General features: G+C 40.2%; 1 protein-coding gene and 1 long non-coding RNA gene across 2 annotated transcripts; one reads left to right on the top strand and one right to left on the bottom strand.

The window, feature by feature from the left end:
• Positions 1-3,208: 3,208 nt before the first annotated feature.
• Positions 3,209-15,675, bottom strand: LOC123383927. The gene is made up of 2 exons (XR_006594352.1): positions 15,160-15,675; positions 3,209-4,850 (listed from the first exon to the last, which is right to left on the bottom strand). It is a non-coding gene; the product is annotated as an uncharacterized LOC123383927 (long non-coding RNA).
• On the top strand, positions 4,158-13,168 carry GGCT (gamma-glutamylcyclotransferase). The gene is made up of 4 exons (XM_003982905.6): positions 4,158-4,298; positions 8,523-8,668; positions 10,082-10,217; positions 12,573-13,168. The coding sequence occupies exons 1-4, from the start codon at positions 4,158-4,160 to the stop codon at positions 12,714-12,716; spliced, it is 567 nt and encodes a 188-aa protein (XP_003982954.1). The 3' UTR covers positions 12,717-13,168.
• Positions 15,676-16,481: the final 806 nt, after the last annotated feature.

The following is a 16,481-nucleotide window of genomic DNA, read 5'->3' as shown; positions in this document are numbered from 1 at the left end:
TCTCCCTCTCTCTCTGCCCCTCCCCTGCTCACACTCACATTTTCTGTCTCAAAAATAAATAAATAAGATAACAATTATTCAAAGTGGGTGAGCAAGTTGATCTACTGGGTGTGAAAACAAAGTTCTATTTTGTGAGCTAAAATAGTATAATTTCGATTTACTGTATTTTACTATATGTAGTATATACGCTTATATCCTAATATAAGAATTTAGCTTTACTCTGACACTAGACCCCAGAGTCAGTCAGATAGTTATTATATCTAATAAGAGGTGCGGTATCCTAGAGGACAGGTGGGAATGTCTTCCCGAGGAGGGGTAATGGTGGCATGGCCCTCATTCATTCACTTGCTGTGTCTTGTGACCTGCTGCAACTCACTGGTGTTTGCTTAAGTGGACTCACAGAGAACTAACTAATTCTCACACAAAAAACAATTTCTGTAAAAAACTGGACTAAAGCTCTTACTGAAATTGCAAGCACAAGTAAAAAAAGAAAGGTACCAAGCTCACGTTCTTGACTTCTGGTACAAGCTCTTTATCACCTACATTATGGTATAAAAACAATGATGATCTGATAAGATCTGACACGGTCAGCCAAAAAATTTTGCAAGAGGACTATTTGAAATATGGATTTCTATCCACTATTATTTGTAATTAACTTGACCCTAAATGTATGTTTTGCATTAACATGACAATTAAATAGTTATTTTTAAATTGTCATTTTGTAAGTAGTATACCATATACATTGTGTGTGTGTGTTCAAAAATCTTAATAATACAATAAAAAAACTTTAATAATAAAAAAACTTTAAACACCACTATACTGAATAATGGCCCTTGAAAGAAATTTGACCTCATTAACCCATTATCAAGTGATTGAAAGCTAGAATTATTATTTTATAATATCCTTATGGGTAAGGTAGAGATTGTACTTGAAAGAGGGTTATTAATAACCAGTTTTTTCTAGACCACCAGGGCTTTTCAGCTTGAGAAATTTGGGAAGCAGTACCCTGTAATGCCTCTAGAATCAGAGTGCTTGGTCAGTCATTGCTAGCTACAGCCTGGGGCAAATTAGTTAACTTACCTCAGCTTCCTCCACTGTAACATGAGAATAGTATTAGCACTTCCTGCATAGGGCTATTTTCAGGATTAAATCAGCTAATATATATGAATTTAGGTTGGTGCCTGGCATTTGATAAGTGTTCAATGAATGTTAACGAGTATTAACCAAGCTTTGGTTAAATTTGGAAAAACAAAAAAAGCTTGCTATCTACTGCCTTGGCCAACAGGGGTCAGCACACAGCAATCTACATGGGGAAGCTAAATAAAATGCTTCCTGGGCTTAAAAGATTTTTCAGTGTTTGAGGAAACAGCGGTGCTTCAGAAAATTTTTGTAAAAGGGTATTAAGAAAAATCAATAACCATAAAATTAAGCAATTAGTGAGAAATGTAGGGTGAGAAAAAAAGTCAAAGACTTAGAAAATCATTAAATAATAAATACATTTAGAATGTCTAAAAGCAATTTAAAATGCAGAAGGACATTTTAAGTGGGGATGCTCCGAAGCAGAGGCCTTGAGAATTCTGATGCAATAGAGCACTATCTTGCCAGCAAGTTCCCAAGTCTGCATTTCAAGTTCCACCTTGATGTTTGGGGGAGGGGGAGGGGACGGGGACCGACCTTCCTATTTTCCGATTATCTAACAACAGTGTTACTGCTTACTGAGTGCTGTCTGCCCAGTGCTTTACAAATATCACCATTTTCCCTTTTTGACTTTTTAACATGAAAATGTTCAACTATATAGAAAAGAATAGCTAGAATAATAAAATGAACATCCGTATCCACATCAGTTGATTGAACATTTAACACTTTCCACATTTCAATTTTTCTGAATTATTTTCAAATAAATATAGATAGCAAACATTTTGCCCCTAAATACATGAATATGTATATCTAAAAATAGAGATATCTTTCCACATAACATAATGCTATTATCATACCTAATAGAGAAAGCAGTTTTTAATATCATCTCATCCCCTACTTTGTATTCAGATTTAATTGTCTCCAAAATATCTTTTATATCTGGTTTATTGAACTACAACCAAGGACAAGCCATTGCATGCAGTTATCATGTCTCTTAGTTTCTTTTAACCTAGAACAGCCTGTGCTCAGTCCTGCCTTTTTTTTTTTTTTTTAAATTACACTGACTTAATTTAAGAGACAGCCATTTGTTCATTTATTCTGCAGGATGCCCCACCATTTGTTCATGATTTTTCTGATTGTTTCCTCTTGGTGTCATTTCTATTCTTCTATCCTTGTAGTTCCTGCTTATGCTTGATTGTATAGAAGTGAAAGAGTTTGGGAAACAATACTTCATAGACCATACTGGAGCCTCCCATTGTATCACATCAGGAGAGACGTAATGTCAGGTTGGTACGTTTTTCGTGATTATAAGTTTGATCTAGGTCACGGTGGGAGGGAACAGATTTCTTCATTGTCGTTATGTTTTCCTTCTGACTACAGCGAGTAATCCTTGGGGGATAATTTGGCCCGATACGAGTATTCTGTTCCCCATCACCCTTTCACCAAATGGTTTCATTGATGATCCTGGCATAAATCAATTATTTCATTAGGGGCTACAAAATGGTGATTTTCTCATTGTATCATTCATTTTGCATTATTTAGCTGGCACACTTTTGTAAAGAGAACTGCTTCCTCATTAACTGAGACTATTTGGTTACCCCTGAAATACAGCCGCAAGTAGAAGGGCAGGATAAATGTTTAAATTTTCTTAAATTACCACTTTTCAGAGTAAAGACTTGCTGTAATAGTCACCATGGCAAATTAGGTTTTTAAAAATTGCTTTTTATATTTGGTTTACTCTTTTGGTGGGACTTTTCTGTCTGACATTTTCAATCAATTGCAGTCATTATTTTTGGTACTCAAATTGTTCTACTTTTGGCCAGTGGGCATTCCTTCAAGCTGGCTCCCATGTCCTTCTGAAAGGACCTCATTTTTCTTGGATACTTCCAGACTTTCTGTCACAAGATGTTCCAACCGATCCTACTCATTCCTAGCTTTTGACCTGGCATAAACAATTTCTCCGACGATCCCTCATACCTTTTGGTGGAGAGTGGTATTTAGAAATCAAAATCTGGGTACCAAGGATAGCCAGCCATTCCCCTGAGTTTAAATTAATACTTTCATTTCAAAGTTTAAGGATACAAGGTTTTATTTCATTGTTCTTAGGCTTTTATATCTTATTTTACACTGGAGTTTTTGCTCCTAATCACATTAACAAAACTATTCTTTAAGTACTTACACCAACCCTGTGAGATAAGGGATCATAAGTTATGTAACTGTGATCATAATTTATATTAAAATCTCTATTTTAAAAGGAGGAAACAGATGAGAGCTGCCCAAGCGTACGTGGCCAGTAAATGGCATCATCGGGATTTGAACCCGACTCGCTACTTCCGTTGGGGAAGGGAATCCCAGACATTCGGAGGGGCTTCTCCACGCAGATGATCAGGGCTGGGGAAGCCGGAACCAGCCTGTGGGGGGAAGAGACCCGTAGTGACCGACTGCTCCAAACCGGGAGGGCGGTACGGGAGTGAGCTGCCAGGTGAGTGAACCGTCGGGGGCGCGGCCAGGGCAGCTGTTTCGCTTCAGGGGTGCCCAGAGCTACCTAAAATGCACCCACAGCCAGGGAAGCACGCTTGCGCCACCTGAAGCTGAAAAAACAAGGCTGGGACGCTCGCCGAGCGGCCCCCTAAACCGAACCCTCCAGACCTGACCCACCTTCGCGTAGTGCCGGCCCACTCACCAATCAGAGGGAGGCTTGAACACCGGGGCGGGACAACAAGAGGATCATGTCCAATGAGGAGTCGGCTCCCGGTCGCCTCAGGTCTGAGTGTTTCAGAATCCTTACTGGAGAATTGAGAGGAGGTGATGGGCTTGGCCAATCAGATGGGGTGACTCAACATTTGTGACCGGCAGCCAATCGCAAGAGCGGTCGCATCCGACTCGCCGCGCCCACGCTTCCCGCGTTTCCCCTAACCCTAGAGTCGCCGGCCGGTTTGCCACTGAAGTTGGGACGCTCGCAGTCCTCTTCTCACTGTCTTGCCGCCGACTCCGCTGCGGTGCAGGTGTCTGGGTGGAGCATGGCGAATTCGGGCTGTGAGGACCTCCGGGGCCAGGAGGGGGAGAGTTTTCTGTACTTCGCCTACGGTAGCAATCTGCTGACCGAGCGGATCCACCTCCGAAACCCGTCAGCCGTGTTCTGCTGCGTGGCCCGCCTGCAGGTCAGTGCTGCCCGCGGCCCTTGCAGCGTCGTGCCCACCCCTCGGACGAGGGAGCAGGATTTCCAGAAGTCGCTTCCTCAGGGCCGGGAATCCACCTCTCGCTGATGAGAGTACGTCGGGGCTCTCTTCGCCGTCTGGGTTCTGCCCTCCTGAGCAAGCCCGTCTGGGTCTCCTAGAGTCCCCTCCTAACTTTCCCTAGGCTGCTCGTTCTGCCCAGGTCCGGCCACCCCTCTCGTGCCCACCCGCTGAATGGGCACGCTCACAGTATCCATTCGCTTGGTGCCTGAGACGCCTTCTGCGACCCCAGGGCAGAGAATCGGTTCCTTTCTGTTCCCTCCCACACCTTCGCTGCAGGACTTGTCACCTGTTGTAAAACTCCATTCACCCGCCTTTTGCTCCTGATTGGAGAGGCTCTGAAAGCTGGGAGGGAGTCTCATCCGTAGTGAGTGCTGAGCTCAGCTAAGTCCAGTGTCTGGATGAACCATAACCCACCTTGGTAAAAATCATTGCTCTTCACTACAGTCCATTCCTTCATTTGGTAGATGTTCTTCCCTGCAGATACAAAGGTGATTGAGTAAAGTTGGCTACTTTGAGGACCTCTAGGTCTATAGGAGGTAACACGCAAAAAAGAAAGAAAAGAAAAGAAAGAAATGAAAGAAGGGAAATTGTGCAAAACCTTTAGACATTGTTGAATTAGGCATGGTCTCTGCTGTTGTTGTCGGGGTTCTTATTTGCAAACAACAGAAAGTGGCTGATTTCAGCAGAAAAAAGAATGTGTTGAAAGGCTGTTGGAGGGCTCATGAATGACCAGGAAGGTAGGACTACAGAGCTGAGAAAACAAGCAGGCATAGGGGTGCCTGGCTGGTAGGTGGAGCATGCAACTCTTGATCCCAGGGTGGTGAGTTCAAGCCCCACTTTGGGTTGTGGAGCCTACTTAGAAACACACACACACACACACACACACACACACACACACACACACAGAGGCAGGCATAAAGGAAACCACAGCCACCATAACACAGTCAGTATCACAGACAGACCCAGCCCAGGAGGCCGCTGGTGCAGCACTGCTGACCTTGGTAAACATGGACGCTGCAACGTGCTTCACTGACACCACCTGCTCTGGACCTTGCCTGGGTTGCCACCACTACACCCCTGCAGTTCCTGAAACCTAAATGTGGCCACCACCTCCAGGGTGTAGTTTCTGCCGTCCTTGGGCACTAGCACCAGCTTCTGATTCAAAGCCCCACATGGGTGTCCTGACCGGTTAACTCTTGGCTAGTGCGTATGCCCTGACTACCAGCAAAGCTGGGAGAACCAACTGTTGGCATTTGAAGCTTCAAAAATGGGAGGTGGGCTATAGAACTTTCTACCCATCTCCCAGACTCAGAAGGTAGGGAATTGCCGAGATGTGGAAAAGAAGTTCAGATGCTTATAGTTGGGACCAATGGAAGAGCTATCAAGCAAATGATTATTCATTTACAGATACGGTGAGTTTAAAAAGGAGACATGTTGTACCTTCCTCTCAGTTTTACCTTCCTAAAACCAATTTTTTTTTTAACATTTATTTATTTTTGAGACAGAGAGAGACAGAGCATGAATGGGGGAGGGTCAGAGAGAGGGAGACACTGAATCTGAAACAGGCTCCAGGCTCTGAGCGGTCAGCACAGAGCCCCACGCAGGGCTCGAACTCACGGACCGCGAGATCATGACCTGAGCCGAAGTCGGACGCTTAACCGACCAAGCCACCCAGGCGCCCCTAAAACCGATCTTTAAAAAAAAAGAAAAAAGAAAAAATGAAGGCTTTAAAAAAGGGCAGGGGAGGGTGGATGTACTAGGTGCTATGGAAGTGTATGTATGACTTGGAGTCCCGACCTAAGAGCTCAGTAAAGCTCTTCCTGAAAATACGACTTTTAACCTGAGACCTGAATGGTTGGGCAGGGGGAGGCAAAGAAAATAGAAGGGACAGCATGTACAAATGTCCTCAGGAAAGAAGAAGCTAGATCATCCAGCTACTATGGCTGGAGTTCAGTGTGTGAGGAGGATAAAGAATGATGACTAGAGAGGTAGGAAAGGGGCCGCATGTTATAGGACCACAGAAGACTTTGGTTTTTATCTTGAGAGCAATGAAAAGCCCTATTGCAGAATTTCAGCAAATGAGAGATCAGATTCACAACTTTGAAAGCCCTTTCTGGTTGCAGTGGGAAATGGATTGGAAGAGGGAGACAACAGTGAACGTGGGAAGCCCGGTTAGAAAGACTCTGAAGCAATTCATGCTAAAGATAATGGCACCTTGAACTGGAGTGGTAGCAGTCGAGGGTAGATGGGTTTGGGAGATATTTAGGAGATAACAGTTGTTAAGCCTTGGTGACTGATTGTGAAGGGAGGAGGAGGCAACGGGTGACTAAGGTTTTTGCTGCAATAGCGTGGATGATGGTGATGCTTGTAAAGAGAAGAGGAGCATCAGTTTTGGCGGGAAAGTTAAGCTCAGTTTGAACATACTGAGTTTGAGATGCTGGTTATACATCCAAATGAGCAGAAAAATATTAGTGATCATTGATTAAGTATTCACTGTCTGGGAGGCCCTGTTCTAAGCACTCTTGAAGTTTAGAAGAGAGATCTGGGCTGGATTAAAAGAGAATTGGAAAGCGAGGGGCGCCTGGGTGGCTTGGTCGGTTAAGCGTCCGACTTTGGCTCAGGTCATGATCTCGAGGTCCGTGAGTTCGAGCCCCATGTCGGGCTCTGTGCTGACAGCTCGGAGCCTGGAGCCTGTTTCAGATTCTGTGTCTCTCTCTCTCTCTCTCTCTGCCCCTCCCCTGTTCATGCTCTGTCTCTCTCTGTCTCAAAAATAAATAAACGTTAAAAAAAAATTAAAAAAAAAATAAAAGAGAATTGGAATACTGGATGGTATTTGAAGTCATTGGAGGGGATAGATCATCTTGAGCAAATTGCTGATGAACAGAGAAAGGGGCCTAAACTGAGCCCTAGAAACTCTAACATTTAAAGACCTGGTATGGAGGAGGAATTAGCAAAGGGAATTGAGAGCAGGAAACAGTTTGAAAGTCAGGAAGAGGCTGATCAAGACAGGATGGTTAACTATGTCAAAAGCAGCAGAAAAGTGGAACTTGGATTTAGTAATAGACAGCCAGTACCTAGTGTGGTTGTAACTTGTTAACAGCTCTCCTGATGTCCTGCCAGGGCTACTTGGTTCTAGAACATCCAGTATACCAACTAAAGGTACTGGTCACTCAAAGCAGCCTTTTTCCTGAATGTCTGACATTTTTAAGAAAATAAGGTGATAAAGATTAATTATTAACCTTAGATTTAATATCGAGTCCAACCTTTTTAATTTTATTATGAAGGAAACTAAGCTCTGGAAAGATGGAAAGAAATTTTCCTACACCAAACAACCAAGGAAGGGTTTTTAATCTTCCTCAGGATTATCTCCTCTGATTACCCATCCCTAACAGGGAATAAGCAAAACTAGCAACCTGGCTCCATTACTTATTAGTTGTGAGATCTTGGACAAGTTACTGGATCTTTATAAACTACAGGGGTTTTTTTGCTGTTGAATGAGTAAAATAAAGTTGTTGGCAGGATAAAAATGAGAGTCCATGTAAAGCTCATAGCACAGTGTATATAACCTAGTAAAGTTCTAGTGCTAACTGCTCTTATGATTATTATAATAGTACAATTCATGAATGTTAGATGAATAAGTATCCAAATTACCTTCAAAATGCCAGCTCCTTGAGGACGTAGTGATATATGCTGTTAGGATACTCTCTACATACGTAAAAGTAGAGAAAAGGTTATAACCCCTACACAGCTACTCATCTTCAACAATTATGTGTACTATGGTTGCCTCTAAATTAAAATCTATGAGTATGTAGGTAGACTGGGAAGTAATTTTCAAAAATGAAAATAGTTGTGTTAAGGCATTGGGATTATGTTTTTTTTTTAAACCTTCAAACCTGTTTATGGTAAGATATGTATACATCTAATATATTTAGTGTATGTTTCATTTTTAAAGAAGAATATGAAAAAATAAAGTCGAGATCTGGGTCCTTGTTTATCTTTGTATTTTTTACAGTTTCTTACGCAGAGAAGGAACTCAAAGTTTATGTTTTAATTGCATGGAGTTCAAGGTAAATTTTTTTTTTATTTTGAGGAGGGAAATTTTGGTTCCAGTGGATATTGATCCTGTCTTTTTGGTTTCCTTTGTAGGATTTTAAGCTTGACTTTGGCAATTCCCAAGGCAAAACAAGTGAAACTTGGCATGGAGGTATAGCCACCATTTTTCAAAGTCCTGGCGATGAAGTATGGGGAGTAGTATGGAAAATGAACAAAAGCAATTTAAGTTCTCTGGATGAGTAGGTGGCTTCTAATTATAAGTTAAATAATAACTAATTCAGAAAGTGGATCATATGCAAAGATGTGTATATGTGTATTGGTTTTTCAAACCATATACTATATTCTTTATACTTTAGGGTTAATATAAAGGTATATTATGCATTTCCTAAAAAGAAAAGCTAGGGGTGCCTGGCTGGCTCAGCCCATAGAGCGTGCAGTTCTTGATCTCAGTATTGTGAGTTAAAGCCCCATGTTGGGCATAGAGCTTACATTTAAAAAAAAAAAAAAAAAAAAAGGCCTAGAAGGGTCACTCTTTTTTTTTTTTTTTTTTTTAACGTGTATTTATTTTTGAGACAGAGAGAGAGCATGAACAGGGGAGGGTCAGAGAGAGAGGGAGACACAGAATCTGAAACAGGCTCCAGGCTCTGAGCTGTCAGCAGAGTCGGATGCGGGGCTCAAACCCACAGACCGTGAGTGAGATCATGATCTGAGTCGAAGTCAGACACTTAACCGACTGAGCCACCCAGGCGCCCCTACTCTTTTGTTTTTAAGTAGGGTTCATGCCCAGCCTAGAGCCCAATGGGGGGCTTGAACTCACAACCCTGAGATCAAGACCTGAGCTGAGATCAACAAGAGTTGAACACTTAACCAACTGAGCCATCCAGGCACCCAGAGGTCACATGTTCTGATTAAGATTTGGGGAGGATGTTTATAATCTCTTCTGCAAAAAATGGAAGCCCTTATTTTTTTTGTTCTTTTTATCTTTTATAAAAAAATCTCTTTGCAGTTTCGTATTGTGAAAAGTCACAAAGATGTTTGTAATTATTGCATTTTCTTAATTGGTTTCAAAGCAGTTCAATTTTTATTAGAGTCAGTTTTTAAAAAACAATTCTTTAAGGTAGCAGTTGAATCAGTAAAAAAGTAATAATTTGTAAAAACTTTGATAACATATCAGAAATGCTTTGATACTTTTTATAACTAGGACTCAAGAGTTCTATGGTAGAGCATGTATACAAAGAAAGCTGGCAGAATAGAGTAGGACTTGATAAGAACAGATTATCTGACATGCTTCATACTTTATGTCACTGGTGAATGAGAGTGAACCATTCTCTACTTTTCTCTGAGTGGATATTCTCTTGCTTAGTAGCCTAGAGAACAATGTTTAGGGGTACAAAGATTGAAATAACTACATTCAAGCATGTTTTCCAATAGAATAAATATAGAGATCTGTTAGAAGTATACCAAGTAATAGTAAGGCTGAGGCTTTCTACTTGGAATGCTAAGTTTACTTTTGATATGGTAATTTTATAATATGTTCTACTATATCCCCAAATACATAGGGAGGACATATATCCATATACAGTTAAATTTTTAATTCAGTAAACTAACTTGGCTAAGTCATGTATGTTAAAATTTGGCTGTTCTGGTTTCAGGCAAGAAGGAGTTAAAAGTGGAACCTATGTCCCAATAGAAGTTAATGTTTATACTCAAGAAGGAAAAGAAATAACTTGTCGAAGTTATCAGATGAAAAATTATGAGAGTGCTCCCCCATCTCCCCAGTATAAAAAGGTAAGCTACTTACAAAGACTTTTGGTGATTGCTCTTTAATTTTCACTGAGCTAAGCTAAAAAATATCTTGTTTTAATAAGACTTTGTGTATGTTAAATTCTACATGAACACTTCATTTTAATCAAAATGTTTTTAATGCAAATATGATATTTACCTAACATCAAATGCAAATCGAAAGTGTTCAGATTTATTTGTAACGATAGAACCATGTTCCTAACATGTATTTATTTTAAAAAACTTTTAGGGGGCGCCTGGGTGGCTCAGTCGGTTAAGCGGCCGACTTCGGCTCAGGTCACGATCTCGCGGTCCGTGAGTTCGAGCCCCGCGTCGGGCTCTATGCTGACCGCTCAGAGCCTGGAGCCTGTTTCAGATTCTGTCTCTCCCTCTCTCTCTGACCCTCCCCCGTTCATGCTCTGTCTCTCTCTGTCTCAAAAATAAATAAAAACGTTAAATAAATAAATAAATAAATAAATAAATAAATAAATAAATAAATAAATAAATAAAATAAAAAACTTTTGGAAATATACATGAGCCATAATTCTAGACATGTATTTTCTTTCCTAAAGTAGAAAATAACACATATATGTAAATTTTTGGTAGATTTATTCTATACATAGGCTTTTGTAATCATTTTTTTCTTCCACAAACCAGTATTTCATAGCACCAAGATTTATTTTTATGGAGAAAAAAATATATTTCCTACTACTGAAATGTTTCCATCCCTGGATGGAGGGAAAAAAGTCACACTGTCTTTCAAAATCAGAGAAACCACTCCCACAAGCATAGAAAAAGAATGTGGGATAGAAACCCCACCATCCCTTTTTAGAAACCCAAACTTAGGTACTATTGGAAGGCCTAATCAGGACATAGAACCTGGAGTGGATGACCCAGTTCCTGGGCCTAATCTGGAATTGTCTAGAATTAGCCTGGTATGGATCTGGGAAGTACAACTGAACATAGTTGCTATTTATTCCCTCATGTGTAATTTAGAGGTAGAGTAGGCTCCAGGATTAAACTAAAACTGCTCCCTATAAGCCATAAATTAAAAATTTTTTTTTAATGTTTATTTTTGAGAGAGAGAGAGAGAGAGAAACAGAGCACGAGCAGGGGAGGGGCAGAGAGAGAGGGAGACACAGAATCCAAAGCAGGTTCCAGGCTCCAAGCTGTCTGCACAGAGCCTGATGCGGGGCTCGAACTCACAAACCATGGGATCATGACCTGAGCTGAAGTCAGACATTCAACCAACTGAGCCACCCAGGCGCCCCAAACTATAACTTTTTTTGAAGAATCATGTTTTTTCTTAATAGATCATGCCAACTTCATACAATAATTTTTTGTCTTAATATAAAAATATTTTAAATTCGTTGGAATGACTAGAATCAAAAACATAAGAAATAACAAATGTTAGTGAGGGTGTGGAGAAAAAGAAACCCTGATGCACTGCTTGCAGGAATGCAAATTGGTGCAGCCACTGTGGAAACCAGTGTGGAGGTTCCTCAAAAAATTAAATAGAACTATCATATGATCCAGGAATTCCACTACTGGGTTTTTACCCAAAGAAAACGAAAACATTAATTTGAAAAGATATATGCACCCCTATGTTTATCACAGCATTTATTTACAATAGCCAAATTATGGATGCTACCCAGGTGTCCATCAATAGTCAATAATATGGATAAATAAGATTGTGTGTGTGTGTGTGTGTGTGTGTGTGTGTGTACATGTATGTGTACACAATATATATACAATGGAATATTACTCGGCCGCAAAAAAGATCTTGCTATTTGTAACAGCATGGATGGACCTAGAAGGTATAATGCTAAGTGAAATAAGTCAGACAGAAAGACAAATACCACATGATTTCATTCATATGTGGAATTTGTGAAATAAAACAAATGAACAAACAAAAAATACCCAGACTCTTAAACACAGAGAACAAACTGGTGCTTGCCAGAATGGAGGTGGATGAGGTGATGGGTGAAATAGGTGAAGGGAATTAAGAGCACACTTATCATGATGAACACCAAGTAATGTAAAGAACTATTGAATCATTATATTGTGTATCTGAAACTAATACAACATTGTATGTTAATTATACTTCAGCTTTTAAAAACATTTTAAATCATGTTACTGAGTAAAATTGAAATTCAATGAGGATGTGTCATGTGACTTTGAAAACTCCCAGCACATTCATGCTTACTTTGAGGGGAATGACTCTGTGTCTGTATTTTGTCCCATAATTATTTATTCTAGAGTTATCTGAAAGCTAATATTTCACACTTGATACAGCACATGAAGCTGTGGTATATTAAATTATGTTCCTAACTAAAAGGTTTTTTGTTTAACCATTTCTAGGTCATTTGCCTAGGTGCAAAAGAAAATGGTTTGCCACTGGAGTATCAAAAGAAGTTAAATGCAATAGAACCAAATGACTACAAAGGAGAAGTCTCAGAAGAAATTGAAGACATTATCAAAAAGGGAGAAACAAAAACTCACTAGAACATAACAGAATAGATCTACAGATATTTTCTGTATGTGCTAATATATTTTTAACGTTTAGAACAGGAATCTGAGGTATCTCTGTGTTCAACAGTGCTCTGAAAGGATATCTTACTAAGGTGATTCCTTGTTTTCAGACTATAAAAAGAAACTAGGTTAGGAATTAGATGATTGAAAAGGGGGCCGGGAGGCACTGGAATGCATGACAAATGGATGCAGGTACTCCTATGAACAAAGTTATTTTCTGCATTTGAGTGTATCCTTGCTCTGTGACAAAGGAGAGATTTGCAATTTAATGATCGTGCTGGTGAATTGCTCTGCTCTGGGATTTTTTTTATCAGCTTAATAAAGAGCGAGCAAACTGCAGAGACAGCTGATGATAATTTTTTTTTTTAATTTAAAAGTGGCATACTGTTCTTAGAGAAATAAATGTATTTGTGGTTGAACCTGTATTCCCTACTAAAGTACTAGATTTCACTTTAAGAGACTCATATCATCACACATACTGGGTCTGGCGTTGGCTCTACACAGTCCGTACTAGAGGATTATTGCATAGACTCTAGAACCACACAGCCTAGGATCAGTTATCAGTTCCACCACGTTCTAGCTGGGAGACTGGGTTTTCTTACTTTGTGCCTCAGTTTCCTCATCTATAGAGTGAGGGCAGGTGAAACACCTATGTCTTAGGATTGTTTTGAGAAGTAAATATATGTAATGAGCTTCAAACAGAGGCTGACGCATAATAAGTATTAGAAATCACTAATGTTCTTATTAAAGAATTAAGTTTATACAGAGCCATCCTTGGAACAGTATTTTAAAGTAGAAGAGTCAAGATGATGAGGGAACACGTTTTATGGAAGCTCCAGTTTGACTCTTGGCTTCTTAAATTTATTTACTGAACAAATGGAGGAAAGAAGAGTCATGAATAAAACAGCACTGGTTATTAAAAAATCAGATCTCTGGAATGCAGCGAGCTGGACTTCTGAAACAGGTTATTGGAATGAAGTGAGCTAGCTGCAGGAACATCAAGATTTGGTTTGTTCTCTTAGAAAAAATAACTTTTCAGCTACAGCTGCTGTAGTGGAACTGAACCATAGACTTCAGGTTAGATCATGTTTTATAGCTGTTACACCTCACTGCTTTCAAGTACACCCTCCAATATTCTAGTTTTCTCCAGTTCTTAACTCCTCCCAGGAAGACCAAGTTTGTCAGTACCTGGAACTCAGTTATGGTAATATAGTGAGCAAGGGTCAGTTTTGATGTAAAAATAGATTATTCTAGTAATCTATTTCACCCACCTAAAATGGCAATTTTAATTAAGGAATTTGAAACTCAATAAAACCTTCATGTCTGGCCTTTTGACAAAAATCTGATAATCATGAGGAATATTGCTTTTCCAGTCATTTTCAAAGAAGTACTACCAAATGTCGTAAACAAGGGATTTGCATTTCTACCAGTGATTTTGGCCCTCCATCTACAATACAACCAACTCCTGGATAAACTATTAACAGTTTTTGAAAAGCATTTCTGGGCTTGCAAGAAAATAAGGAAAATCTTCAAGGCATACCAATCCCTTTCCCACAAAAAGAAAGAAGATAAACTGTTTTCTAGCACTGTACCTGACATCTTTGCATACAAATGCCAATTATAGCCCTGGAGTTTGACTACTAACCCTTGAGCAATCCTGCTGCAGGACAGGAAAACAGCCTGAGAATTCTGTATGAAACTAGGATGCTTCAAGACAACTAAAATCCCTAAATTAGTAAGATTAGTGGCTTCCAGCAGAGGCAAATGCAAATTCTCTCTGAAGAAGGCAATTCTAATTTAGGTCCTCAGAATCTCCACCTAAAAAATTTTAAGATAAGGAAAATGATATAAGTGAGAACAGAAAAATCATCTAGATCCCTAAGGTTTTGAGATACTGATCAAAAACAGTGTAAGTATATAGACTGACTTCTGAAAAGATGGAGTAGACATACTCTTTCTTACTCCTTTAGTTAAGTACAACTAATAAACAAGACTAAAAGAGGGAGAGGAAGACTAGCCAGGGACCTCAGGACCCAAGACAACATGGTACTGGGTTGTCTCAGGCTTGTAGCTGAAGAAGCCAGCAATCTGAAAGTACCAATGAGTTCAGACAAGAAAAACAAGAAAAACCTACTCTGTAGTCAAAGGAATAGGAAATAGACAATCTAGCAAAATGAAACTTTCAGAGAATAAAAATGCTCTCCAGCCAAATACCACAAAGAAAAATTGTGGGTCCCCCCCCCCATCTCTACACATGCCAGGAAAAGTCAGGAGGGGAGCCTAGACTTAACACCCTCGCCAGGCTGTAATGGGGCACCCTAACATTGTCCCCTACCACAACTACCAGGGTAGTGTCAGAAAAGGCTGAGTAGGAAGCCACCCAGCCATAACAGGCCTTCCCTCTTCCCCCACTCACCGTTGTGTTAGCAGAGACCATGCAGGGAGCCTGGACTTCCAACTGCCCATCTGGCAGTAACAAGGTGCCTCCCTCTCCGCTGGGGTGGTGTCAGAGGCCAAGTGGTAGGTCAGGACTTTCATCACCACCCAGTGGTAAAAACGCCACCCTTCCCTGTTATATTAGTGAAGGCCATGTAGTGGGCAGTAATAAGACATTGCCACTCCTAGGAGCTGGGGAAGGACCAGTGGAGGCTTACTGGGGAGTTGGAACTTCCACTTGCACTCAGCAGTAACAAGATACACCCTTGGGTGACAACAGTAGCTAAGTGGGAACCTGAACTTCAGCCTCCATTTAGCAATATCAAGGCAATGACCCTTGCCTTCTACTGGAGTGGTTTCAGGTTAAACTAACTAAAGTAGATCCTAATAAGATGCAGAGCCTTATAATTTCCAGAATGTCCAGGTTTTAATTGAAAATCAATTCCAAGAGCCAGGAAGATCTTAAACTGAGAAAAGATCATTGGTAGATGTCAAAACAATTATGTTATGTTAGAGGAAAGAAGCAGTGAACTGGAAGAGAGAACAATAGAAACTGTACTATCTAACCGAGAAAAAAATTAACAGCCTCAAGGACCTATGGGGCTATAATAGATGATTTAACATTCATGTCATGGGACTCTCAGAAGGAGAGGAGAAAAAAAAAAGGACCGGAGAAAGGGAAGGCTGAAAAAGTACCCACAGAAATAACATCTTAAATGTACTAAATTTGGCGGAAGACATAAACCTATAGATTCGAGAAGCTGAGTGAAGCCATAACAGTTTCATGTGGTTTAATCTAACACACCTAACTCCCAAGTTTGTGGGTGGAATTAGCAAGAGTGTACATAAAATGTCCAGCACAATGTCTGATATACAGCCTTTGCTTAGTAAGCAGTAGTTAACATTAGAAGGAGGTGAAGGAGGAACTGAATGAACCCCAACAAGCCCAAAGAAATCCACACCAGACACTTTATAGTCAAACTTGTAAAAACTACAAAAATTCTTGAGGGCAGTGAATGAGAGAGGACACCTCACTGGCAGAAGAAACCATTCAAATGACACCAGATTTCTCATCAGAAACTGTGAAAGCCAAAAGGAAGTCGCACATTTTGCAAGTGCTGAAAGAAAACTGTCAAATCAGAATCCAGTGAAAATAGCTTGTGAGAGTTATTAAGAGAAAATTAAGGAGACGTTAAGAGAAAATTAAGACATTCTCAGATGAAGGAAAACTAGAAACATTTGTTGCTAGCAGACCTACCCTAAAACAATAGCTGAAGAAAGTTTTCTAAGCAGAAAGGAAGA

This window comes from Felis catus, chromosome A2, assembly GCF_018350175.1.
Source record: "Felis catus isolate Fca126 chromosome A2, F.catus_Fca126_mat1.0, whole genome shotgun sequence".
Classification (NCBI taxonomy): domain Eukaryota; kingdom Metazoa; phylum Chordata; class Mammalia; order Carnivora; family Felidae; genus Felis; species Felis catus.
The sequence above is the reverse complement of the archived record's forward strand: the minus strand, read 5'-3'. Positions and strand labels throughout refer to the sequence as shown.